This window comes from Phasianus colchicus, chromosome 29, assembly GCF_987193195.1.
Source record: "Phasianus colchicus chromosome 29, bPhaCol1.hap1.1, whole genome shotgun sequence".
Taxonomy (NCBI): Eukaryota; Metazoa; Chordata; class Aves; order Galliformes; family Phasianidae; genus Phasianus; species Phasianus colchicus.
Window position 1 is genome coordinate 4,417,148 of NC_143464.1, and position 26,613 is coordinate 4,443,760.

Here is a 26,613-nt window from a genome sequence, read left to right on the forward strand (position 1 = left end):
TCATTGGGACAATGGGACTTTGGGATTAATGGGGACATGGGGGTCAATGGGGATATTGGGAACAATGGGGCGAGTGGGGGCCAATGGAAGGGGGTCCCTTTAATGAGACCACGCCCCATTCCTCACACCCTTTCCCCAATCCGCAGCCATCCCATAGGCCACGCCCACTTCCCCAAACCCCGCCCCTTTCTCAGACCACGCCCCATCCCCAATCCCCGCCCCATTCAGACCCCGCCCCTTCTCTAAGCCCCGCCCACTCCACCCACACAAAACGTCTCCACCAAAAAAGCCACGCCCACTCCCTCAATCCCCGCCCCCTTCCTCTAAGCCCCGCCCCAAACACGGGGCCTTCCTCTAAACCACGCCCCTTCCCTATAAACCACGACCCTCGTCTTTAGCCCCGTCCCTTCTTGCTCCCCTCTGCATTCATTCCCTTTTGCCCACACCCGCAATGGCGCCGCTCTCTTCCGCTTCTTGACGTCACTTCCGCCCTTCTCTTCCGCCCTCCGCCGCTGTTCCCTCGGCTCCGCCCCTCCCTCCGCGGCTGTTCCGCCCCGCGCCGTTCCCCCCCCCGCGGCGCTGCGTCTGCCCTCAGCCGCAGCCATGGAGGTGGTGAACCAGGTACGAAAATCCACCCCCCCCCATCTTTTCGAGCTCAGGGAGGGTGCGTAGAGAGGGTAGCGTGCATGCACGGGGTGCGCCGCGGAGGGGGGGCAATTGCACGCTGGTTTTTTTTTTGCAACGATTTTGCAGCTTGCAACGAGGGGGGGGGGAACGGGAAAAGCAGGGGGGGGCGGATTGCAAAAAGAGGGGGGCGGAGAGGGGCGGGGGGAGGGTGGGAGGGTGTTAGGGATCGAGGGGGGCTGGGGGGTGGAAGGAGGGGCAAGAGGGTGAAAAGGGGGGGGTGCGGGGGGGGATTTTTTGCACTCGTGGGGGGGGGGAGGGGGGAGATGTGAGGGGCTTTCTGCCCCGAAGAGGGATTTTTTGGTGTCGGGAGGGGCAGATTTGAATCCGGGGGGGTCGATTTACCCCAGGGGGGGTGGGTTGGTCCGGGGAGAGGGGGGGGGGTGGGCAATAAACAGGGGGGAGGGGGGGTGGGGTTAATGCCGCAGCATCGCTGTATTGAAGGGGAGCAGAGTGATGCAGCATTGGGGGCGGGGGGTGACGTCACGGAGCGTCACTGTGACGTCACGATCACTCCCCCCCCCCCCCCTTGCAGCTGGTGGCCGGGGGCAACTTCCGAGTGCTGAAGGAGCCCCTGGGCTTCATCAAAGTGCTCGAGTGGGTGAGCAGCCCGAAAACGCCGGAATCCACCCCAAAATCGCACGGATGCGTGGCCCAAAATGCAGAAATTCCACCCCGAAATCAGAAACCCCACTCAAAATGCACAACTCTGCCCCCCAAAACGCCCCGATCTGCCCCCAAAATGATGTGAATCTGCATTGAAAGGCTGAAATCAGCCTTCGAAATGAATGAATCAGCCTCCCGAAGCGCACGAATCCGCCCCAAAATGACACAGATCTGCTCTAAACTAAGAGAAATCTGCAGCAAAAAGCAGAAATTTGCCACCAAACTGCAGAAATCTGCCCTAAAATGTAGAAATCTGCCTCAAAAAACACAAATCTGCCCCCCAAAAACACACAAATCTGCCCCAAAATGCAGAAATCTGTCCAGAAAATGCAGAAATCTGCCCCCAAATAACCCAGATGTCCCCAAAAAGCAGAAATTTGCCCCCCAGAATGCACAAATTTGCCCCAAAATGCAGAAATCTGCCCCAAAATTATCTAAATCTGCACCAAATATGCTGAAATTTGCCCCCAAATGAATGAGTTCACCCCCAAAATAGCAGAAATGTGCCCCCAAACAACAGAAATCTGCACCAAAAACCCAGAAATCTGTCCCTAAAAGGCAGAAATTGGTCCTAAAACGTAGAAATCTGCCTCAAGAAACACAAATCTGCCCCAAAATGCCATAAATCTGCCCCCAAAAGGCAGAAATTTGCCCCAAAATGAATGTATTCATCCCAAAATACTACAAATGTGCCCCCAAATAATAGAAATCTGCACCAAAAAGCAGAAATTTGCGTGCAAAGTGAAGGAATTCACTCCAAAATTCCCAAATTTGCCAGAAAATTACATAAATCTGCCTCCAAAAAAGCATCAATTTGCCCCACAATGAAGGAATTCACCCCAAAAATGCAAAAATCTGCCCAAAAAACTGCAGATCTGCCCCCAAAAGCATCAATTTGCCCCCAAAATGAATGAATTCACCCCAAAAAGACACAAATCTGCCCTCCAAAATAAGAGAAATCTGTACCAAAAAACGGAAATTTGTCACTACAATGCAGAAATTGGCCCTAAAATGTAGAAATCTGCCTCAAAAAACACAAATCTGTCCCAGACTGCCATAAATCTGCACCAAAAAAGCAGAAATTTGCCCCCAAAATGAATGAATTCAACCCCAAAATGCAGAAATCTGCCCCAAAACACTGCAAATATGCCCCAAAACAACAGAAATCTGCAGCAAAAAGCAGAAAATTGCCACCAAACTGCAGAAATCTGCCCTAAAATGTAGAAATCTGCCTCAAAAAACACAAATTTGCCCCCCCAAAAAAACACAAATCTGCCCCAAAATGCAGAAAATGCACAAATCTGCCCCCAAATAACTCAGATCTGTCCCCAAAAAACAGAAATTTGTCCCCCAAAAGACACAAATTTGCCCCAAAATGCAGAAATCTGCCCCAAAATAACAGAAATCTGCAGGAAAAAAGCACAAATTTGCCCTAAAATGTAGAAATCTACTGCCAAAAACACAAATCTGCCCCAAAACAACAGAAATCTGCCCCCAAATAACAGAAACCCACACCAAAAAAGCAGAAATTTGCTCCAAAATGAATGAATTCACCCCAGAATACCACAAATCTGCACCAAAACCCCACAGTTTTTCCCCCAAAATGCCAAAATTTGCCCCCCAAAAATGCAAATCTCCCCCAAAATTGCACCAATCTGCCCCCAAATGACAGAAATCTGCAACAAAAAAACAGGAATTTGTCCCTAAAATGCAGAAATTTGCCCTAAAATGTAGAAATGTGCCCCAAAATACCACAAATCCACCCCGACTGCCATAAATCTGCACCAAAAAAGCTGCGATTTGTCCCCAAAACGAATGAATTCACCCCAAAAACACACAAATCTGTGCCAAAAAAGCTGAAATTTGCCCCAAAATGACACAGCTCTGCCCCCAAAATACAGAAATCCGTCCCCAAATCCTCAAATTTACCCCCCCAAAAATGGAAATTCCCCCCAAAAGTCACAGGTTTGTCCCAAAGTGCCCAAATCCTCCCCCAAAACTCCCCTCTAAATCCCCAATTTTCCCTCAAAATCCATCATTTTGCCCCAAAATACAGAGGTTTGCCCCCCAAATCCACACATCACCCCCCAAAATCCATCATTTTGCCCCAAAATACGGAGACTTACCCGAAAAATCCACACATCTACCCCCCAAAATTCACATCTTTGCCCCCAACTCCTCCATAGATCCCATAGATCCCCATAGATCCCCATGGATCCCCCATAGAACCCTACAGAACCTCATAGATCTTCATAGATCCCCACAGATCCCCCATAGATCCCCCATAGACCCCCACAGATCCCCATAGATCCCCCATAGAACTCCACAGATCCCCATAGATCCCCCGTAGAACCTAATAGATCCCCCATAGAACCCCACAGATCCCCCATAGAACCCCACAGAACCTCATAGATCTTCATAGATCCCCACAGATCCCCCATAGACCCCCACAGATCCCCATAGATCCTCCATAGAACCCCATAGATCCCCCATAGAACCCCACAGAATCTCATAGATCCCCCTAGATCCCCCCTAGATCCCCCATAGAACCCCATAGATCCCCCATGGATCCCCATAGATCCCCACAGATCCCCCATAGATCCCCCATAGAATCCAAAGAACCTCATAGACCCCCACAGATCCCCATAGATCGCCCATAAAACCCCCCAAATCCCCCATATATCCCCACAGATCTCCCATAGACCCCCTTAGATCCACCCTAGATCCCCCATAGAACCCCATGGATCCCCATAGATCCCCACAGATCCCCCATAGATCCCCCTAGAACCCAAAGGACCTCATAGATCCCCATAGATCCCCTATAGATCCCCAATAGAACCCCATAGATCCCCCATAGATCCCCCCAAATCCCACATAAATCCCCACAGATCCCCTATAGATCCCCTACAGATATCCATAGACCCCCATAGACACCTATAGATCCCCACAAATCCCCATAGATTCCCCATAGAATCCCCCTAGACCCCCTAGATCCCCCATAGACCCCCATAGAACCCCATAGATCCCCCATAAATCCCCATAAACCCCCCCACAGACACCCCACAAAACCCGATAGAACTCCATAGATCCCCCATGGATCCCCACAGACACCCATAGATCCCCGATAGATCCCATATATCCACTATAGAACCCCACAGAACCCCATAGATCCCTCATAGACCCCCACAGATCTCCATAAACCCCCACAGACCCCCATAGATCTCCCCTAAACCCCACATAGAACCCCATAGATCCCCCATGCATCCCCACAGATCCCCCATAGAGCCCCATAGATCCCCATAGACCCCATAGAACCCCAGAGATCCCCCACTGACCCCATAGGTCCCCATAGAACCCCCGTAGACCCCCATACATCCCCATAGACCCCCCAAAGACCCCCATAGATCCCCCATAGACCCCCACTGCCCCCCATAGACCCCCATAGATCCCCCATTGACCCCCAAGACCCCCGTAGATCCCCCATAGAACCCCATAGATGCCCCATTGACCCCCATAGGTCCCCCATAGACCCCCATAGAACCCCATAGATCCCCCATTGACCCCCATAGAAATCCATAGATCCCCAGTAGACCCTGATAGAACCCCATAGATCCCCCATTGACCCCCATAGATCCCCACAGAACCCCATTGACCCCCATAGATCCTCATAGATCCCCCATAGAACCCCATAGATTCCCCATAGATCCCCATAGAACCCCATAGATCCCCAATAGACCCCCATAGAACCCCATAGACCCCAGTAGACCCCCAAAGATCCCCATAGATCCCCATAGACCCCCATAGATCCCCATAGATCCCCATAGTCCCCCATTGACCCCCATAGAACCCCATAGATCCCCAATAGACCCCCTGTAGTACCCCATAGACCCTCATAGATCCTCCCTAGATCCCCCATAGATCCCCATTGACCCCCATAGATCCCCATAGACCCCCATAGATCCCCCATAGATCCCCCATAGACCCCCATTGACCCCCATAGAACCCCATAGATCCCCAATAGACCCCCTGTAGAACCCCATAGACCCTCATAGATCCTCCCTAGATCCCCCATAGACCCCCATAGACCCCCATAGATCCCCCATAGATCCCCCATAGACCCCCATTGACCCCTATAGAACCCCATAGATCCCCATAGACCCCCATAAAACTCCATAGACCCCCCATTGACCCCCATAGATCCCCATAGACCCCCATAGATCCCCCATAGACCCCCATAGAACCCCACAGATCCCCAATAGACCCCCGTAGAACCCTATAGACCCTCATAGATGCTCCCTAGATCCCCCATAGATCCCCCATAGACCCCCATAGAACCCCATAGACCCCCATAGATCCCCATAGACCCCCATAGAACCCCATAGATCCCCCATAAAACCCAATAGACCCTCCATTGACCCCCATAGATCCCCATAGACCCCCATAGATCCCCATAGTCCCCCATTGACCCCCATAGAACCCCATAGATCCCCAATAGACCCCCTGTAGAATCCCATAGAATCCCATAGACCCTCATAGATCCTCCTTAGATCCCCCCTAGATCCCCCATAGACCCCCATAGAACCCCATAGACCCCCCATTGACCCCCATAGATCCCCCATAGACCCCCATTGACCCCCATAGAACCCCATAGATCCCCAATAGACCTCCTGTAGAACCCCATAGACCCTCATAGATCCTCCCTAGATCCCCCATAGATCCCCCATAGACCCCCATAGACCCCAGTGGACCCCCAAAGATCCCCATAGATCCCCCATAGACCACCATAGAACCCCATAGATCCCCATAGACCCCCATAAAACCCCATAGATCCCCCATTGACCCCCATAGATCCCCATAGACCCCCATAGATCCCCCATAGATCCCCCATAGACCCCCATAGACCCCCATAGAACCCCATAGATCCCCAATAAACCCCCATAGAACCCTATAGACCATCATAGATGCTCCCTAGATCCCCCATAGATCCCCCATAAAACCCCATAGACCCCCATAGATCCCCATAGATGCCCAATAGACCCCCTGTAGAACCCCATAGACCCTCATAGATCCTCCCTAGATCCCCCATAGATCCCCCATAGACCCCCATAGAACCCCATAGACCCCAGTAGACCCCCAAAGATCCCCATAGATCCCCCATAGACCACCATAGATCCCCATAGAACCCCATAGATCCCCCATAGAACCCCATAGACCCCCCATTGACGCCCATAGATCCCCCATAGACCCCCATTGACCCCCATAGAACCCCATAGATCCCCAATAGACCCCCTGTAGTACCCCATAGACCCTCATAGATCCTCCCTAGATCCCCCATAGATCCCCCATAGACCCCCATTGACCCCCATAGATCCCCATAGACCCCCATAGATCCCCCATAGATCCCCCATTGACCCCCATAGAACCCCATAGATCCCCAATAGACCCCCTGTAGAACCCCATAGACCCTCATAGATCCTCCTTAGATCCCCCATAGATCCCCCATAGACCCCCATAGATCCCCATAGACCCCAGTAGACCCCCAAAGATCCCCATAGATCCCCCATAGACCACCATAGAACCCCATAGATCCCCATAGACCCCCATAAAACACCATAGACCCCCCATTGACCCCCATAGATCCCCATAGACCCCCATAGATCCCCCATAGATCGCCCATAGACCCCCATAGACCCCCATAGAACCCCATAGATCCCCAATAAACCCCCATAGAACCCTATAGACCATCATAGATGCTCCCTAGATCCCCCATAGATCCCCCATAAACCCCATAGACCCCCATAGATCCCCATAGATGCCCAATAGACCCCCTGTAGAACCCCATAGACCCTCATAGATCCTCCCTAGATCCCCCATAGATCCCCCATAGACCCCCATAGAACCCCATAGACCCCAGTAGACCCCCAAAGATCCCCATAGATCCCCCATAGACCACCATAGAACCCCATAGATCCCCATAGACCCCCATAAAACCCCATAGACCCCCCATTGACCTCCCTAGATCCCCATAGACCCCCATAGATCCCCAATAGACCTGCTGTAGAACCCCATAGACCCTCATAGATCCTCCCTAGATCCCCCATAGACCCCCATAGACCCCCCCCCACACCCCCATTTCCCCTCAACAGACCCCCCCCCCAACCTCCCCCCACCCTCCACAATTCCAATACTCCCCCCCCCCCCCCATTAATCTCCTCCTCCCCATTAATCCTAATCCGTTAATCCTGGATTATTCCCCCCCTTCCCACCACCCCCAACATCCCCCCCCCCATTTCCTCCCCCCACAGCTGTTCTCCATCTTCGCCTTTGGGACGTGTGGGGGTTATGGGGGATCCTTCCGTCTCAGCATCGAATGCCCGACCCCAAACCTCAGCCGACCCAGCATCCCTGTGGCCTTCGAATACCCATTTCGGTGAGCTATGGGGCAGCTATGGGGCAGCCGTGGGGCTGGGGGGGGGGGGGGGTGGGGAGGGGGTCGTAAAGCCATAGGGAATGGTTTGATGGGGGAAGGGGTGGGGGGGAGGGTTAATGGGGACGTAAGGGTGAGGAGGGGGGCTGTGGGGGGGATGCGTCAGTGGGAGCAGTTGGGGGTCTGTAGGGCCATAGGGAGGGGGTTTGGGGGGCAGTGGGGCCATAGGGATGAGGTGGGGGGTCAGTGGGGACGTAAGGGTGAGGTGGGGGGCTGTGGGGATCAATTGGGGGTCAGTGGGGGTGGGTGGGGGGCTCTAAGGAGGTTTGGGGGTCAGTAGGGGTGGGTGGGGGTCTGTGGGGCCATAGGGAGGGGGTTTGGGGGGCAATGTGGCCATAGGGATGAGGTGGGGGGTCAGTGGGGGTGGGTGGGGGGCTGTAGGGCCGTAGGGAGGGACTTGGGGGTCAAAGGGGACGTAAGGGTGAGGAGGGGGGCTGTGGGGATCAATTGGGGGTCAGTGAGGGTGGGTGGGGGTCTGTAGGGCCATATGGAGGGGTTTGGGGACAGAGATCCCCATAGGGGGATCCTAGGGATCCATAGGGATGAGTTGGGGGTCAGTGGGGGTGGGTGGGGGTCTGTAGGGCCATAGGGAGGGGGTTTGGGGGGCAGTGGGGCCATAGGGATGAGGTGGGGGGTCAGTGGGGGTGGGGGGGGGGGCTGTAGGGCGGTAGGGAGGGGCTTGGGGACAGAGATCCCCATAGGGGGATCCTAGAGATCCATAGGGATGAGTTGGGGGTCAGTGGGGGTGGGTGGGGGTCTGTGGGGCCATAGGGAGGGGGTTTGGGGGGCAATGGGGCCATAGGGATGAGGTGGGGGGTCAGTGGGGATCAATTGGGGGTCAGTGGGGTGGGTGGGGGGCTGTAGGGCCGTAGGGAGGGGTTTGGGGACAGGGATCCCCATAGGGGATGAGTTGGGGGTCTGTGGGGCTCTAAGGGGGCCCCTCGATGACCACGCCCCTTCCGGTGGAAGCCCCGCCCACCACCACAGTAACCACACCCATTAAGCTACAACCACGCCCCTTTTGCATAAATTATCCCATCCATATAACCCCGCCCGTTCTGGCACCGGCCCCGCCCTCTTTCATTCATAACCCCGCCCCTTCCGGCCCAAACCCCACCCCTTCCGGCACTAGCCCCACCCCTTTCCTGTACACTCCACATTTCCCTATACAAACCCCGCCCCCTTCTCACATTACCCCGCCCCTTCCGGCACAGGCCCCGCCTTTTCCTTCCGTAACCCCACCCCTTATGCCTCCACCCCACCTTATTTCCTTTCGAAGCCCCACCCCCTTCCTGTTCTAACCCCGCCCCTTCCCTCTATAACCCCACCCCCTTCCTATCCAACCCCCCCTATCCGCCATAACCCCGCCCCTTCCGGCGCTAGCCCCGCCCCTTGGTCCATAACCCTGCCCTAACCACCATAACCCCGCCCCTTCCCGGCATTAGCCCCGCCCCTTCCTTTATAACCCCGCCCCTTTCCTATCCAGACCCCGCTCATCTCCACCGTAACCCCGCCCTTCCGGCGCTAACCCCGCCCCTTCCCTCCATAACCCCACCCCCTTCCTATCCAGACCCCGCCCTATCCACCATAACCCCACCCCCTTCCCATCCAAACCCCTCTCCTTTCCACCATAACCCCGCCCCATCCGGTTCTCGCCCCGCCCCTTCCCTCCATAACCCCACCCCCTTCCTATCCAGACCCAGCCCTATCCACCATAACCCCGCCTTTTCCGGCGCAAGCCCCGCCCCTTCCCTCTATAACCCTACCCCCTTCCCATCCAAACTCCTTTCCTTTCCACCATAACCCCGCCTTTCCCGGCATTAGCCCCGCCCCTTCCGGCGCTAACCCCGCCCACTTCCGGCGTTTGCCCCTCCCCCGCAGGCTGCACCAGGTGTATTTCGAGGCGCCCTCCTGCCAGCAGGGGGCGCCGCCGGAGCGCGTTTTCCTGGTTGGCGACCATTCGTCGGCGGCGCAGTTTTTCGTCACCGTCGCTGTCGCTGCCTTCCTGTACGCCCCCGCCGCATTGGGCGGTTACGTCTGTCGCCCCGCCCACTTCCGGCCGGGAAGCCCCGCCCCCCGTATTGTAAGTAGTGGGCGGGGTTAACGTGGGGGTGGGGCTGTGTGTGGGGGGGGGTTAAGGGGGATCAATGGGACCCATGGATCTGTGGGGCTGGGGGTCAGTGGGACCCATAGATCTGTGGGGTTGGAAGGTTGAGGACAATGGGACCCATAGATCTGTGGGGCTGGGGGGCCGTGAGACCCATAGATCTGTGGGGCTGGGGTCAATGGGACACATAGATCTGTGGGGCTGGGATCAGTGGGACCCATAGATCTGTGGGGCTGGGGTCAATGGGACCCATAGATCTGTGGGGCTGGGGGGCCGTGGGACCTATGGGTCTGTAGGGTTGGGGTCAGTGGGACCCATGGATCTGTGGGGTTGGGGTCAGTGGGACCCATAGATCTGTGGGGCTGGGGGCCCATGGGACCCATGGATCTGTGGGGCTGGGGGTCAATGGGACCCATAGATCTGTGGGGCTGGGGTCAATGGGACCCATAGATCTGTGGGGCTGGGATCAATGGGACCCATAGATCTGTGGGGTTGGGGTCAGTGGGACCCGTAGATCTGTGGGGCTGGGGGTCAGTGGGACCCATGGATCTGTGGGGCTGGGGTCAATGGGACCCATAGATCTGTGGGGTTGGGTCAATGGGACCCATAGATCTGTGGGGCTGGGGGCCCATGGGACCCATGGATCTGTGGGGCTGGGGGTCAATGGGACCCATAGATCTGTGGGGTTGGGTCAATGGGACCCATAGATCTGTGGGGCTGGGGGCCCATGGGACCCATGGATCTGTGGGGCTGGGGGTCAATGGGACCCATAGATCTGTGGGGTTTGGGTCAATTGGACCCATGGATGTGTGGGGCTGGGGGGCTGTGAGACCCATAGATCTGTGGGGCTGGGGGTCAATTGGACCCATGGATCTGTGGGGCTGGGGGTCAATGGGACCCATGGATCTGTGGGGCTGGGGGGCCGTGGGACCCATAGGTCTGTGGGGCTGGGGTCAGTGGGACCCATAGATCTGTGGGGCTGGGGGGCCGTGGGACCCATAGATCTGTGGGGCTGGGGTCAGTGGGACCCATAGATCTGTGGGGCTGGGGTCAGTGGGACCCATAGATCTGTGGGGCTGGGGGGCCGTGGGACCTATGGGTCTGTAGGGTTGGGGTCAGTGGGACCCATGGATCTGTGGGGCTGGGTATTAAAGGATTGAAGTCAATGTTTGGGTCCAGGCCCTATAGGATCTATGGGGCTGGGACCCACGGCCCCCCCACATCTATGGGTCCAGGCCCTATAGGGTTTATGGGGCTGGGATCCATGTCTCCCCCACATCTATGGTTCCAGACCCCATAGGCTTTATAGGGCCCCCCCCCATCTATGGGTCCAAGTCCTATAGGGTTTATAGGGCCCCCCCCACATCTATGGGTCCAGACCCTATAGGGCTTATCGGGCCCTCCTACGTCTATGGGTCCAGACCCTATAGGGCATATAGGGCCCCCCCACATCTATGGGTCCAGACCCTATAGGGCATATAGGGCCCCCCCACATCTATGGCTCCAGACCCTATAGGGTTTGTAGGGCCACCCCATCTATGGGTCCAGACCCTATAGAGTTTATAGGGCTGGGACACCCGCCCCCCCATATCTATGGGTCCAGACCTTATAGGGCTTATAGGGCCACCCCATCTATGGGTCCAAGTCCTATAGGGTTTATAGGACCCCCCCACATCTATGGGTCCGGACCCCATAGGCTTTATAGGGCCACCCCTCATCTATGGGTCCAGACCCCATAGGCTTTATAGGACTCTCCCCATCTATGGGTCCAGACCCTATAGGGCATATAGGACCCCCCGCTATATCTATGGCTCCAGACCCCATAGGGTTTATAGGGCCCTGCCAGGTCTATGGGTCCAGACCCCATAGGCTTTATAGAGCCTCCCCCATCTATGGGTCCAAGTCCTATAGGGTTTATAGGACCCCCCCCATCTATGGGTCCAGAGCCTATAGAGTTTATAGGGCTGGGACACCCGCCCCCCCATATCTATGGGTCCAGACCTTATAGGGCTTATAGGACCCCCCCCCATCTATGGGTCCAGGTCCTATAGGGCATATAGGCCCCCCCCACATCTATGGGTCAAGACCCCATAGGCTTTATAGGGCCCCCCCCTATCTATGAGTCCAAGTCCTATAGGGTTTATAGGGCCCCCCCCCATCTATGGTTCCAGACCCTATAGGGCATATAGGACCCCCCCACATCTATGGCTCCAGACCCTATAGGGTTTGTAGGGCCACCCCATCTATGGGTCCAGACCCTATAGGCTTTATAGGGCCCCCCCATCTATGGGTCCAAGTCCTATAGGGTATATAGGACCCCCCCCATCTATGGGTCCAGGCCCTATAGGGTTTATGGGGCTGGGACCCATGTCTCCCCCACATCTATGGTTCCAGACCCCATAGGCTTTATAGGGGCCCCCCCCATCTATGGGTCCAGGTCCTATAGGGTTTATAGGGCCCCCCCATCTATGGTTCCAGACCCTATAGGGCATATAGGACCCCCCCCACATCTATGGGTCCAGACCCTATAGGGCTTATAGGACCCCCCGCTATATCTATGGCTCCAGACCCCATAGGGTTTATAGGGCCCTGCCAGGTCTATGGGTCCAGACCCCATAGGCTTTATAGAGCCTCCCCCATCTATGGGTCCAAGTCCTATAGGGTTTATAGGACCCCCCCCATCTATGGGTCCAGACCCTATAGAGTTTATAGGGCTGGGACACCCGCCCCCCCATATCTATGGGTCCAGACCTTATAGGGCTTATAGGACCCCCCCCATCTATGGGTCCAGACCCTATAGAGTTTATAGGGCTGGGACACCCGCCCCCCCATATCTATGGGTCCAGACCTTATAGGGCTTATAGGGCCCCCCCCATCTATGGGTCCAAGTCCTATAGGGCATATAGGCCCCCCCCCAACTATGGGTCCAGCCCCACAAAACTTTTCCCCCCCCCCCCCCAGGACCTGCTGGTGACGGCGCTGCTGGCCTTCCTGTGGCTGGTCAGCTCCTGCGCCTGGGCCGTGGCGCTGGGCGACGTGAAGGCGGCCACCGAACCGGGGGCGGTTCTGGCCCAGGTCGCCGCCTGCCAGGCCGGGGGGGTGGGGCGCTGCCGGGCCTTAAGCTCCGCCCACACGGCCGGCCTCAACACCTCCGTGGTGAGTCGCCCGCCCTCTGATTGGGCAGCTCGGCTCATAGCCCCACCCCCCCACGCTTCACAGCCGCCGCCAATCATCCGCTGACCACGCCCCCTCGCTCAGGCTCCGTTCCCATTTGCCATCCATCACTAAGCCACGCCTCCTCCAGTTCAAGCCACGCCTCCTCCACTCAAGGCCCCGCCCTGGTCTGCTAGGCTCCGCCCTCTTCTTTCCAGGCCCCACCCCCTTCCTTTCCAGGCCCCGCCCCCCTCCTCAGAGTCCAGGCCCCGCCCCCTTCAGGCATAGCCCCGCCCACTCCAGCCATAACCCCGCCCCTTCTGTCCTGGCCCCTCCCACCCCCGCAGTCACGTGACCCCCATTAGCTCTGCGGGCATCTCGGCCTCAACACATCTGTGGCGAGTCTCCCGCTCTCTGATTGGGCAGCCTGGCTTATAGCCCCGCCCCCCCATGCGTCACAGCCACCGCCAATCATGCGCTGACCACGCCCCCTTTAGACCACGCCCCTTCACTCTCAGGCTCCGCGCCCTATTCGCCATCCATGACTAAGTCACGCCCCCTATAGTCCAAGCCACGCCCTCTTCTTCCCAGGCCACGCCTACTCCTGCCAAGGCCCCGCCCCCTTCCTCTCCAGGCCCCACCCCCTCCCCAGAGTCCAGGCCCCGCCCCCGTCCAGGCCCCGCCCCCTCTAGTCCTGACCCCGCCCCTTCTGCCCTGGCCCCGCCCACCCCGCCCCACAGCCCCCATAGAGCCCCATATCTGTACCCCATAAGCGCCCCATAAAGCACCCCACAACCATCTCCACCCCACATCTGCACCCCGCATCGCCCCACATCGCCCCGCATCTGCACCCCACATCTGCACCCCGCATCACCCCGCATCGCCCCACATCGCCCCACATCGCCCCACATCGACCCATATCTGCACCCCACATCTCCACCCCACATTGCCCCACATCGCCCTGCATCCCCACCCCACATCGCCCCACATCTGCACCCCACATCGCCCTGCATCGCCCCGCATCGCCCCACATCTCCACCCCACATCGCCCCATATCTGCACCCCGCATCGCCCCGCATCGTCCCGCATCTGCATCCCACATCTGCACCCCACATCTGCACCCCACATCGCCCCACATCACCCCACATCTGCACCCCGCATCGCCCCACATCGCCCCACATCTCCACCCCACATCGCCCTACATCACCCCACGTCTCCCCACATCACCCCATATCTGCACCCCACATCACCCCATATCTCCACCCCACATCGCCCCATATTTTCACCCCACATCACCCCATATCTGCACCCCACATCCCCCCACATCACCCCATATTTCCACCCCACATCCCCCCATATTTTCACCCCACATCCCCCCCATCCCCGCCCCACTTTGCCCCATATCCCCCCACATCTCCACCCCACATCCCCCCACATCCCGCCCCACATCACCCCATATTTTCACCCCCCATCCCCACCCCACATCACCCCATATTTTCACCCCACAACACCCCACACCTCCACCCCACATCACCCCATATTTTCACCCCACATCCCCCCACATCGCCCTACATCTCCACCCCACATCACCCCATATTTTCACCCCCCATCCCTGCCCCACATCACCCCACACCTCCACCCCACATCACCCCATATTTTCACCCCCCATCCCTGCCCCACATCACCCCACACCTCCACCCCACATCACCCCGTATTTTCACCCCACACCCCCCATCCCCGCCCCACATCACCCCACACCTCCACCCCACATCACCCCACATCCCCACCCCACATCCCCCCATATTTTCACCCCACATCCCCCCCCATCCCCACCCCACATCCGCACCCCACCTCCACCCCACATCCCCCCACATCTGCACCCCACATCACCCCACATCCCTGCCCCACATCCCCCCCATCCCCACCCCACATCACCCCATGTTTTCACCCCACATCCCCCCCATCCCCACCCCACATCCCCCCATATTTTCACCCCACATCCCCCCACATCGCCCCACACCTCCACCCCACATCCCCCCATATTTTCACCCCCCATCCCCGCCCCACATCACCCCATGTTTTCACCCCACATCACCCCATATTTTCACCCCACATCCCCCCCCATGCCCGCCCCACATCCCCACCCCACAACCCCCCACGTCTGCACCCCACATCACCCCACATCGCCCCACATCCCCCCCCGTCCCCGCCCCACATCCCCACCCCACATTTCCCCACATCCCCCCCATCCCCGCCCCACATCACCCCATATTTTCACCCCACACCCTCCCATCCCTGCCCCACATCCCCCCCCATCCCCGCCCCACATCCGCACCCCACAACCCCCCATCCCCGCCCCACATCCCCACCCCACAACCCCCCATCCCTGCCCCACATCACCCCATATTTTCACCCCACACCCCCCCCATCCCCACCCCACATCCGCACCCCACACCCCCCCATCCCTGCCCCACATCCCCACCCATTCCCGCCCCACATCCCCCCACATCTGCACCCCACATCACCCCACATCGCCCCACATCCCCCCCCGTCCCCGCCCCACATCCCCACCCCACAACCCCCCATCCCCGCCCCACATCCCTGCCCCACATCACCCCATATTTTCACCCCCCATCCCCCCCCCACATTGCCCCACACCCCCCCATCCCCGCCCCACATCCGCACCCCACAACCCCCCCAACTTTTCTCCCCCCCCCCGCAGGTGTTCGGTTTCCTGAACCTGGTGCTGTGGGGCGGCAACGTTTGGTTCACCTTTAAGGAGAGCGGATTTGGGGGTCCTGGGGGGGGGCGACCCCAAAGCGGGGGGGGGGGGGGGATCCCAGAAAAACCTCCGGTCCCGGAAGGGGGAATCGAGGGGGGGTACGGGGTGGGGGGGGGGGCAGAATATGGGGCCGGAGGTTATGGGGTCGCCCCTATGGAAGGGGGGGGGTACGGCCAGGGGGGGGCCCCCCCAGGAGGAGGCGGCGGTGGATTCGGAACGCAGATGTAGGTGAGTTTTTTTTTTGGGGGGGGGGGGAGTTATGGGGTTTTTTTTTGGGGGGGGGGGAGTTATGGGGTTTTTTTTGGGGGGGGGGAGGGGAGGGGGATTGGGGGGGTGCATGAGGTTTTTTGGGGGGGTTATGGGGTTTTTTTGGGGGGGTTGTGGGGTTTTTAGGGGGGTTGTGGAGGTTTTGGGGGGGTTATGGGGTTTTTTTTGGGGGGAGGGGGTTGGGGGGGGTTATGGGGGGAGTTATGGGGGTTTTTGGGGGGGTTATAGGAGTTCTTTGGGGGGCTTATGGGGTTTTTTTTTTGGGGGGGGAGGGGGTTGGGGGGGGTTATGGGGTTGGGGGGGTTATGGGGATTTTGGGGGGGGGGTTTTGGGGGGGTTATGGGGGTTTTGGGGGGGGTTATGGGGGTTTTTGGGGGGGTTATAGGGGTTCTTTGGGGGGGTTATGGGGGTTTTTTTTTGGGGGGGGAGGGGGTTGGGGGGGTTATGGGGTTTTTGGGGGGAGGTTATGGGGGTTTTTGGGGGGGTTATGGTGGCTTTTGGGGGGGTTATAGGGGTTCTTTGGGGGGGTTATGGGGTTTTTTTTTTGGGGGGGGGGGAGGGGGTTATGGGGTTTTTTGGGTGGGGGTTTGGGGGGGTTATGGGGTTTTGGGGGGGGTTATGGGGGTTTTTGGGGGGGGTTATAGGGGTTCTTTGGGGGGGTTATGGGGTTTTTTTGGGGGGGTTGTGAGGGGGTTACGGGGCTTTTGGGGGGTTTATGGGGGTTCTTGGGGGGGGTTATAGGGGTTCTTTGGGGGGGTTATGGGGTTTTTTTTGGGAGGGGGGAGGGGAGGGGGTTATGGGGTTTTTTGGGGGGGGTTTTGGGGGGGTTATGGGGTTTTGGGGGGGGTTATGGGGGTTTTTGGGGGGGTTTTGGGGTTTTTTTGGGGGGGTTGTGGGGGGGTTATGGGGGTTTTTGGGGGGGTTTGTGGGGGATTATGGGGTTCTTTTGGGGGGGTTATAGGGATTCTTTGGGGGGGGTTATGGGGGTTTTTGGGGGGGGTTTGGGGGTTTTTTGGGGGTGGTTGGGGTTTTTTTTGGGTGGGGGGGTTGTGGGGTTCTTTTGGGGGGTTATGGGGTTTTTTGGGGGGTTATGGAGGGTTATGGGGTTTTTTTTGGGGGGGAGGAGTGGGTTGGGGGGGTTATGGGGTTGGGGGGGTTATGGGGTTTTTTTGGGGGGTTGTGGGGGGATTATGGGGGTTTTGGGGGGGTTATGGGGGTTTTTGGGGGGGTTATAGGGGTTCTTTGGGGGGGTTATGGGGTTTTTCTTTTGGGGGGGGAGGGGAGGGGGTTGGGGGGGGTTATGGGGTTTTTTTGGGGGGGTTTGTGGGGTTTTTGGGGGGGTTGTGGAGGTTTTTGGGGGGGTTATAGGGGTTCTTTGGGTGGGCTATGAGGTTTTTTTTGGGGGGGAGGGGGTTGGGGGGGTTTTGGGGGGGGTTATGGGGGTTTTTGGGGGGGTTATAGGGGTTCTTTGGGGGGGTTATGGGGTTTTTTTTGGGGGGGAGGGGGTTGGGGGGGTTATGGGGTTGGGGGGGTTATGGGGATTTTGGGGGGGGGTTTTGGGGGGGGTTATGGGGTTCTTTGGGGGGGTTATGGGGTTTTTTGGGGGGGGTTGTGGGGGGGTTATGGGGCTTTTGGGGGGAGTTATGGGGGTTTTTGGGGGGGTTATAGGGGTTCTTTGGGGGGGTTATGGGTTTTTTTTTGGGGGGGAGTGGGTTGGGGGGGTTATGGGGTTTTTTGGGGGAGGTTATGGGGGTTTTGGGGGAGGTTATAGGGGTTCTTTGGGGGGGTTATGGGGTTTTTTTGGGGGGGTTTGTGGGGTTTTTGGGGGGGGGTTGTGGAGGTTTTTGGGGGGTTATAGGGGTTTTTTTTTGGGGGGCAGGGGAGGGGGTTGGGGGGGGTTATGGGGGTTTTTTGGGGGTGGTTATGGGGTTCTTTTGGGGGGTTATGGGTTTTTTTTGGGGGGTTATGGGGTTTTTGGGGGAGGGTTATGGGGTTTTTTGGGGGGGTTATGGGGGTACTTGGGGGGGGTTATGGGGGTTTTTTGGGGGTGGTTATGGGGTTCTTTTGGGGGGTTATGGGGTTTTTTGGGGGGTTATGGAGGGTTATGGGTTTTTTTTTTGGGGGGGGAGGGGGATGGGGGCGTTATGGGTTTTTTTGGGGGGGTTTATGGGGGTTCTTGGGGGGGGTTATGGGGGTTTTTTGGGGGGGGTTATGTTTTTTTTTTGGGGGGGGGAGTTTGGGGGATTTATGGGGTTTTTTTTTGGGGGGGGTTCTGTGGGGTTGGGGGGGGAGGTTATGGGGACGGTTATGGGGTGCCCTATAGGGGGCTATGAGGGGATATGGGGGGGGGAGATTATGGGGTTTGTGGGGTTTTTTTTTGGGGGGGGGGGCTCTCTGTAGGGTTGGGGGGGAGGGGAGGGTTATGGGGTGCCCTATAGGAGGGTGTGGGGTGGGGAGGGGGCAATGGGGTGCCCTATAGGGGAGTATGGGGGGGATATGGGGTGTGTGTGGGGGGGTGTAATGGGGCGTTGGAGGCTGTGGGGTGCCCTATAGAGGGATATGGGGCGGGTGTAGGGTGGAGGGGGTCTGTGGGGTGCCCTATAGGGGGCTGTGGGGTCTTTGGGGGGGCTCTGTGGGGTGGGGAGTGGAGGGTTGTGGGGTGCCCTATAGGGGAGTATGGGGGGGCTATGGGGTGGGGGGGCCGTGGGGCGCCCTATAAGGGGTGTTGGGGGGGGTGTATGGGGTGTGTGGGTTTTGTGGGGTGTGGGGGGGTTGTGGGGCAGCCCCATAGCGGGGTTCGGTGGTTTTGGGATCGCCCCATAGCGGCCGTGGGGCGCCCCATAGATTCGGTCCTCCCGCAGGTCCTCCCCCCCACAGGGGGGCGCTGTGCCCAGAGCCGCCCCGGGAGGGGCAGCGCGCCGTAGGGGGCGTGGTTTGTCTGAAGCCCCGCCTCCTCTCTCCCCTCATTGGTCCGTGACGTCAACGGGGCCGGAGCTCCGCCCCTTCGTGCCACTGCCCCATAGCGGGACCCACAGCCCCACAGCCCTGCCCCATAGCGGGACCCTCAGCCCTGCCCTATAGCGGGACCCACAGCTGCCCCATAGCCCCATATCCTGCCCCATAACGGGACCCACACCCCTGCCCCATAGCGGGACCCACAGCCCTGCCCTATAGCGGGACCCACAGCCCTGCGCCATAGCCCCATATCCTGCCCCATAGCGGGACCCACAGCTGCCCCATAGCCCAATATCCTGCCCCATAACGGGACCCACAGCCCTGTCCCATAGCGGGATCTACAGCTGCCCCATAGCCCCATATCCTGCCCCATAACGGGACCCACAGCCCTGCCCCATAGCGGAACCCAGAGCTGCCCCATAGCCCCATATCCTGCCCCATAGCGGGACCCACAGCCCTGCCCCATAGCCCCATATCCTGCCCCATAGCGGGATCCACAGCCCTGCCCCATAGCCCCACAGCCCTGCCCCATAGCGGGACCCACAGCTGCCCCATAGCCCCATATCCTGCCCCATAACGGGACCCACAGCTGCCCCATAGTGGGACCCTCAGCCCTGCCCCATAGCGGGACCCTCAGCCCTGCCCCATAGCAGGACCCACAGCCCCACAGCCCTGCCCTATAGCGGGACCCACAGCTGCCCCATAGCCCCATATCCTGCCCCATAACGGGACCCACAGCCCTGCCCCATAGCAGAACCCATAGCTGCCCCATAGCCCCATATCCTGCCCCATAGCGGGACCCACAGCCCTGCCCCATAGCCCCATATCCTGCCCCATAGCGGGATCCACAGCCCTGCCCCATAGCCCCACAGCCCTGCCCCATAGCGGGACCCACAGCTGCCCCATAGCCCCATATCCTGCCCCATAACGGGACCCACAGCTGCCCCATAACGGGACCCACAGCTGCCCCATAGCGGGACCCTCAGCCCTGCCCCATAGCAGGACCCACAGCCCCACAGCCCTGCCCTATAGCGGGACCCACAGCTGCCCCATAGCCCCATATCCTGCCCCATAACGGGACCCACAGCTGCCCTATAGCGGGACCCACAGCCCTGCCCCATAGCGGGACCCACAGCCCCACAGCCCTGCCCCATAGAGGGACCCTCAGCCCTGCCCCATAGCCCCATATCCTGCCCCATAACGGGACCCACAGCTGCCCTATAGCGGGACCCACAGCCCTGCCCCACAGCGCCAAAGCCCTGCCCCATAATCCTACCCCATAGCCGGACCCACAGCTGCCCCATATGCTGCCCCATAGCGGGACCCACAGCCCTGCCCCATAGCCCCACAGCCCAACCCCATAGCGGGATCCATAGCCCTGTCCCATAGCCGGACCCACAGCTGCCCCATAGCGGGACCCACAGCCCTGCCCCACAGCCCCAAAGCCCTGCCCATAACCCCACAGCCCAACCCCCTAGTGGGACCCACATCCCTGCCCCATAGCCGGACCCACAGCTGCCCCATAGCCTCATATCCTGCCCCATAGCCCCATATCCTGCCCCATAGCAGGACCCACAGCTGCCCCACAGCCCCATACCCTGCCCCTAGCTCTGCCCCATAGCTCTGCCCTATAGCCTCAATGGAACCCTATTGGGCAGCCGCATACCCTGCCCCATAGCTCTGCCCCATAGCTCTGCCCCATAGCCCCAGTGGAACCCTGTAGGGCAGCCCCATAGCTCTGCCCCATAGCCCCCATGGAACTCTATAGGGCAGCCCCATAGCTCTGCCCCACAGCTCTGCCCCATAGCCCCAGTGGAACCCTGTAGGGTAGCCCCATAGCTCTGCCCCATAGCCCCAGTGGAACCCTGTAGGGCAGCCCCATAGCTCTGCCCCACAGCTCTGCCCCATAGCCCCAGTGGAACCCTATTGGGCAGCCCCATAGCTCTGCCCCACAGCTCTGCCCCATAGCCCCCATGGAACCCTATAGGGCAGCCCCATAGCTCTGCCCCATAGCCCCAGTGGAACCCTATTGGGCAGCCCCATACCCTGCCCCATAGCTCTGCCCCATAGCTCTGCCCCATAGCCCCCATGGACCCCTATAGGGCAGCCCCATAGCTCTGCCCCACAGCGCTGTGCCTCGTGGCCCCGCCCCCTTTGTGCCCCCGCCCCATTTCCGTGGCCCCGCCCACTCCCTCTCAACCACACCCTATTTATAACCACGCCCCCCTTTGCCCCGCCCTTCGCGTGGCCCCGCCCACCCCCTCTCGACCACGCCCTATTTATAAGCCCCGCCCCCTTCGTCTGTCTCGTGCCGTGATTGTGACGTAACCGCGGGGAGGGGGCGGGGCCGGGGCGCGGCCAATAAACTGAGAGAACCGAACGCGCTCCCGCCCCTTTTCCCCCCCCTCGTGACGTCACTTCCATGCGCCGGCGCGCCGCGATGACGTCACGGCCATGGAGCAGTACCGGGGAATGACGGACGCCGAACTGCTGCGGCGGCTCCGGAGGGGCCGAGAGGGTGGGGGGCGCGGGGGGGGCTGTGTGGGGCAAAATGGGGTCTGAAGGGGGGTCTGTGGGGTTCTTTGGGGTCTCTGTGGGGTCTCTCTGGGGTCTCTGTGGGGCACAGTGGGCTCTATGGGGCGCATTGGGGTCACTATGGGGTCACTATGGGGCACTATGGGGTCTCTATGGGGAGCTATGGGGTCACTATGGGATCCTATGTGTCTCTATGGGGTCTCTATGGGGCACAGTGGGGTCTCCATGGGGCTCTATGGGGTCTCTGTGGGGCACAGTGGGGTCTATGGGGCGCATTGGGGTCACTATGGGGTCTGTATGGGGCTCTCTGGGGTCTCTGTGGGGCACAATGGGGTCTGTATGGGGGCTCTATGGGATCTAAGGGGCGCATTGGGGTCACTATGGGGTCTATGGGGCGCATTGGGGTCACTATGGGGTCTTTGTGGGGCTCTATAGGGTCTCTGTGGGGCACAGTGGGGTCTGTATGGGGGCTCTATGGGGTCTTTGGGTCTCTATGGGGCTCTATGGGGTCTCTGTGGGGCACAGTGGGGTCTGTATGGGGGCTCTATGGGATCTATGGGGCTCTATGGGGCGCATTGGGGTCACTATGGGGTCTTTATGGGGCTCTCTGGGGTCTCTGTGGGGCACAATGGGGTCTGTATGGGGGCTCTATGGGATCTAAGGGGCGCATTGGGGTCACTATGGGCTCTATGGGGCGTATTGGGGTCACTATGGGGTCTCTATGGGGCTCTATAGGGTCTCTGTGGGGCACAGTGGGGTCTGTATGGGGGCTCTATGGGGTCTTTGGGTCTCTATGGGGCTCTCTGGGGTCTCTGTGGGGCACAATGGGGTCTCTATGGGGGCTCTATGGGATCTAAGGGGCTCTATGGGGTCTCTATGGGGCACAGTGGGGTCTGTATGGGGCTCTATGGGGTCCCTGTGGGTCACAGTGGGGTATGTATGGTTCTCTCTGGGGTCTCTGTGGGGCACAATGGGGTCTGTATGGGGGCTCTATGGGATCTAAGGGGCGCATTGGGGTCTCTATGGGGCACAGTGGGGTCTGTATGGGGCTCTATGGGGTCCCTGTGGGTCACAGTGGGGTATGTATGGTTCTCTCTGGGGTCTCTGTGGGGCACAATGGGGTCTGTATGGGGGCTCTATGGGATCTAAGGGGCACATTGGGGTCACTATGGGGCACAGTGGGGTCTCTGTGGGGCTCTATGGGTCCTCTGTGGGGCACACTGGGGTATGTATGGTTCTCTCTGGGGTCTCTGTGGGGCAGAATGCGGTCTCTATGGGGCACAGTGGGGTCTCCATGGGGCTCTATGGGGTCTTTGGGTCTCTTTGGGGTCTCTGTGGGGCACACTGGGGTCTCTGTGGGGGCACAGTGGGCTCTATGGGGCGCATTGGGGTCACTATGGGGTCACTATGGGGCACTATGGGGTCTCTATGGGGAGCTATGGGGTCACTATGCGATCCTATGTGTCTCTATGGGGTCTCTATGGGGCACAGTGGGGTCTCCATGGGGCTCTATGGGGTCTCTGTGGGGCACAGTGGGGTCTGTATGGGGGCTCTATGGGGTCTTTGGGTCTCCATGGGGCTCTATGGGGTCTCTGTGGGGCACAGTGGGGTCTGTATGGGGGCTCTATGGGATCTATGGGGCTCTATGGGGCGCATTGGGGTCACTATGGGGTCTGTATGGGGCTCTCTGGGGTCTCTGTGGGGCACAATGGGGTCTGTATGGGGGCTCTATGGGATCTAAGGGGCGCATTGGGGTCACTATGGGCTCTATGGGGCGTATTGGGGTCACTATGGGGTCTCTATGGGGCTCTATAGGGTCTCTGTGGGGCACAGTGGGGTCTGGGGGCTCTATGGGGTCTTTGGGTCTCTCTGGGGCTCTCTGGGGTCTCTGTGGGGCACAATGGGGTCTGTATGGGGGCTCTATGGGGTCTTTGGGTCTCTATGGGGCTCTATGGGGTCTCTGTGGGGCACAGTGGGGTCTGTATGGGGGCTCTATGGGGTGCATTGGGGTCTCTCTGGGGTCTTTATGGGGCTCTCTGGGGTCTCTGTGGGGCACAATGGGGTCTGTATGGGGGCTCTATGGGATCTAAGGGGCGCATTGGGGTCACTATGGGGCACAGTGGGGTCTCTATGGGGCTCTATGGGGCCTCTATAGGGCACATTGGGGTCTCTGTGGGGCAGAATGCGGTCTCTATGGGGTCTCTGTGGGGGCACAGTGGGCTCTATGGGGCGCATTGGGGTCACTATGGGGTCTTTATGGGGCACAGTGGGGTCTGTATGGGGGCTCTATGCGGTCTTTGGGTCTCTTTGGGTCTCTGTAGGGCACAGTGTGGTCTATGGGGCGCATTGGGGTCACTATGGGGTCTTTATGGGGCTCTATGGGGTCTCTGTGGGGCACATTGGGGTCTGTATGGGGGCTCTATGGGGTCTATGGGTCACTATGTGGCGCATTGTGGTCACTATGGGGCACAGTGGGGTCTCTATGGGGCTCTGGGTTCTTTGTGGACTCTATGGGGTCTCTATGGGGTCACTATGGGGTCTCTATGGGGCGCATTGGGGTCTCTATGGGGTCTCTGTGGGCTCTCTGGGGTCTCTGTGGGGCAGAATGGGGTCTGTATGGGGACTCTATGGGGTCTACGGGTCTCTGTGGGGCTCTCTGGGGTCTCTGTGGGGCACAGTGGGGTCTATGGGGTCTATGGGGCACATTGGGGTCTCTCTGGGGCTCTCTGGGGTCTCTGTGGGGCACAATGGGGTCTGTATGGGGTCTCTATGGGGTCTATGGGTCTCTATGGGGCGCATTGGGGTCTCTATGGGGTCTATGGGTCTGTGTGGGGTCTCTGTGGGGCACAATGGGGTTTCTGGGATCTATGGGGCACAGAGAGTCTCCGTGGGGCACAGCAAGGTCCCTGTGGGTCGCTGTGGGGCACATTGGGTTTTATGGGGTTTCTGTGGGTCCCGCTATGGGTCGCTGTGGGTCGCAGGTCCCACCCGCAATCTGTACCACCTGAAGGTCGTTGAGTACGAGCGGCAGCGGCGCTGCCGGGGGAGGGCAGGTGGGTGCCCCATAGCTGCCCCATAGCCACCCCATAACCGCCCCACAACCACCCCATAACTGCCCCACAACCGCCCCATAGCTGCCCCATAACCACCCCATAACCGTCCCATGGCTGCCCCATAGCTGCCCCATAACCGCCCCATAGCTGCCCCATAACCGTCCCATAACCACCCCATGGCTGCCCCATAACCACCCCATGGCTGCCCCATAACCACGCCATAACCGCCCCATAGCTGCCCCATAACCGCCCCATAGCTGCCCCATAACCACCCCATAACCACCCCATAACCGTCCCATAATCACCCCATGGCTGCCCCATAACCACCCCATAGCCTCCCCATAACTCCCCATAACCACCCCATGGCTGCCCCATAACCACCCCGTAGCTGCCCCATAGCCCCCCCATAATCACCCTATAACTGTCCCATAACCACCCCATAACCACCCCATAACCGCCCCATAGCTGCCCCATAGCTGCCCCATAACTGCCCCATAGCTGCCCCATAATCACCCCATAATCACCCCATAGCCGCCCCATAGCTGCCTCATAGCTGCCCCATAGCCACCCCATAACCGCCCCATAACTCACAGTCACGTGACCCCCCCCTCCCCCCTCATGTGCACCCCATAACTGCCCCATAATCCCATCGGTCATGTGACCCTCATGTGCCCCATGACCCCATGGTCATGTGACCCCCCCCCCCACCGAACCCATGTGCCTCATAACTGCCGCATGACTCACAGTCACGTGACTCCTATGCGTCCCGTGACCCCCGTGGTCATGTGACCCCCTCCATGTGCCCCATAATTCATAGTCATGTGACCCCCATGTGCCCCCCAACCCCACAGTCATGTGACCCCCAACCCCGCAGTCACGTGACCCCCATGTGCCCCCCAACCCCAAAGTCACGTGACCCGCATGTGCCTCCCAACCCCACAGTCATGTGACCCCCAATCCCGCAGTCACGTGACCCCCATGTGCCCCCCCAACCCCAAAGTCACGTGACAACCTCCCCCCTTCCCCCTCCAGCTCCCCCTGAGGAGGAGAACGAAGAGGAAGAGGAGGAGGAAGGTGAGAAAAATGGGAGGAGCTGAAGGGGGCGGGGCGATGGGGTGTGGCCTCGTTTGGCCACGCCCACATAATGGCTCCTCCCCTCAGGCCTCGACCACACCCACCACCCCTCCCCCACGTGGCAGGAGGTGAGTTGGGGGCGGGGCCAATCCCAACTGGAGGCGGGGCCTCTGCTCCGGAGGGGGGCGTGGCTTGCCGAATGGGCGTGGCCTCACAGTGGGCGTGGCCTCACAGTTGCCCCTCCCCTTTCCTACAGTCCTGGCCACGCCCCCAGGAGCTGCTGGACAGGTGAGTGTGGGGGGCGGCGCTTAAGGGCTGAGTGGGCGTGGCCCAGAGGGGCGTGTCCCCCATTGACTCCGCCCATTTTACTCGCAGGCCCCGCCCACCCGATGACCACGCCCCCCGCAGGATACTCCCCCTGGGCCCGCAGCTATTGGTGCTGGGGTTATTGGGGGCGGGGCTTGCGGTGCTGGGGTGGTTCCGGGGTGGGGCTTAAGTGGGCGTGGTCCGGAAGTGGTTGCCGGAAGTGGGCGGGGCTTCTCAGCTCTCTTCTTTCTCTGTGTTTCTTCATTGAAATAAAGGTGGAAAAAGAATGAATGGGGGCGGGGTCAAAATGGGGGCGGGGTCTAAAGGGGCGTGGCCTAAAGGGGGCGTGGCTACAGGGGCCGCTTCTTATGAATGGGGCTGAAGGCGTTGAGTGGGTTTGGATCTGTGTGGGGTGGGGGGAGGGCAGGAAAGGGGGCGTGGCCAGAGTGGGGTGGGTGTGGTCACGTTGGTGGGCGTGGCTTCAACTGGGGCGTGGTCTCAAGGAGTCTGGGGGCAATTAATGGTGCTGGGGGGGGGTGTCGAT

The 26,613-nt window shown here is 59.4% G+C and overlaps 2 protein-coding genes across 3 annotated transcripts; both read left to right on the forward strand.

Annotated features, from left to right (window-relative positions):
- Positions 1-472: 472 nt before the first annotated feature.
- Positions 473-19,123, forward strand: LOC149914676 (synaptophysin-like). Its single transcript, XM_090126484.1, has 7 exons — positions 473-621; positions 1,220-1,285; positions 7,656-7,780; positions 9,719-9,920; positions 12,906-13,100; positions 15,820-15,977; positions 19,024-19,123. The coding sequence occupies exons 1-7, from the start codon at positions 604-606 to the stop codon at positions 19,121-19,123; spliced, it is 864 nt and encodes a 287-aa protein (XP_089982610.1). The 5' UTR covers positions 473-603.
- LOC116241523 (uncharacterized) lies at positions 19,009-26,591 on the forward strand. Of its 2 annotated transcripts, XM_090126554.1 has the most exons (6): positions 19,009-21,619; positions 24,618-24,689; positions 25,722-25,763; positions 25,851-25,891; positions 26,020-26,051; positions 26,139-26,591. In XM_090126554.1, the coding sequence occupies exons 1-6, from the start codon at positions 21,556-21,558 to the stop codon at positions 26,257-26,259; spliced, it is 372 nt and encodes a 123-aa protein (XP_089982680.1). In that variant the 5' UTR covers positions 19,009-21,555; the 3' UTR covers positions 26,260-26,591. The 2 variants fall into 2 exon arrangements, with proteins under 2 accessions (XP_089982680.1, XP_089982681.1); XM_090126555.1 differs by lacking the exon at positions 25,851-25,891.
- Positions 26,592-26,613: the final 22 nt, after the last annotated feature.

Excerpts from the sequence above, each read along its gene's own strand:
- LOC149914676 (XM_090126484.1), top strand. Across the intron at positions 9,921-12,905 it reads GAAGCCCCGCCCCCCGTATT|GACCTGCTGGTGACGGCGCT; the intron begins GTAAGTAGTGGG and ends CCCCCCCCCCAG. Across the intron at positions 13,101-15,819 it reads CCGGCCTCAACACCTCCGTG|GTGTTCGGTTTCCTGAACCT; the intron begins GTGAGTCGCCCG and ends CCCCCCCCGCAG.
- LOC116241523 (XM_090126554.1), top strand. The coding sequence starts at position 21,556 with ATGGAGCAGTACCGGGGAATGACGGACGCCGAACTGCTGCGGCGGCTC. Across the intron at positions 25,892-26,019 it reads CCTCCCCCACGTGGCAGGAG|TCCTGGCCACGCCCCCAGGA; the intron begins GTGAGTTGGGGG and ends CCTTTCCTACAG. Across the intron at positions 26,052-26,138 it reads CCCCAGGAGCTGCTGGACAG|GCCCCGCCCACCCGATGACC; the intron begins GTGAGTGTGGGG and ends TTTTACTCGCAG.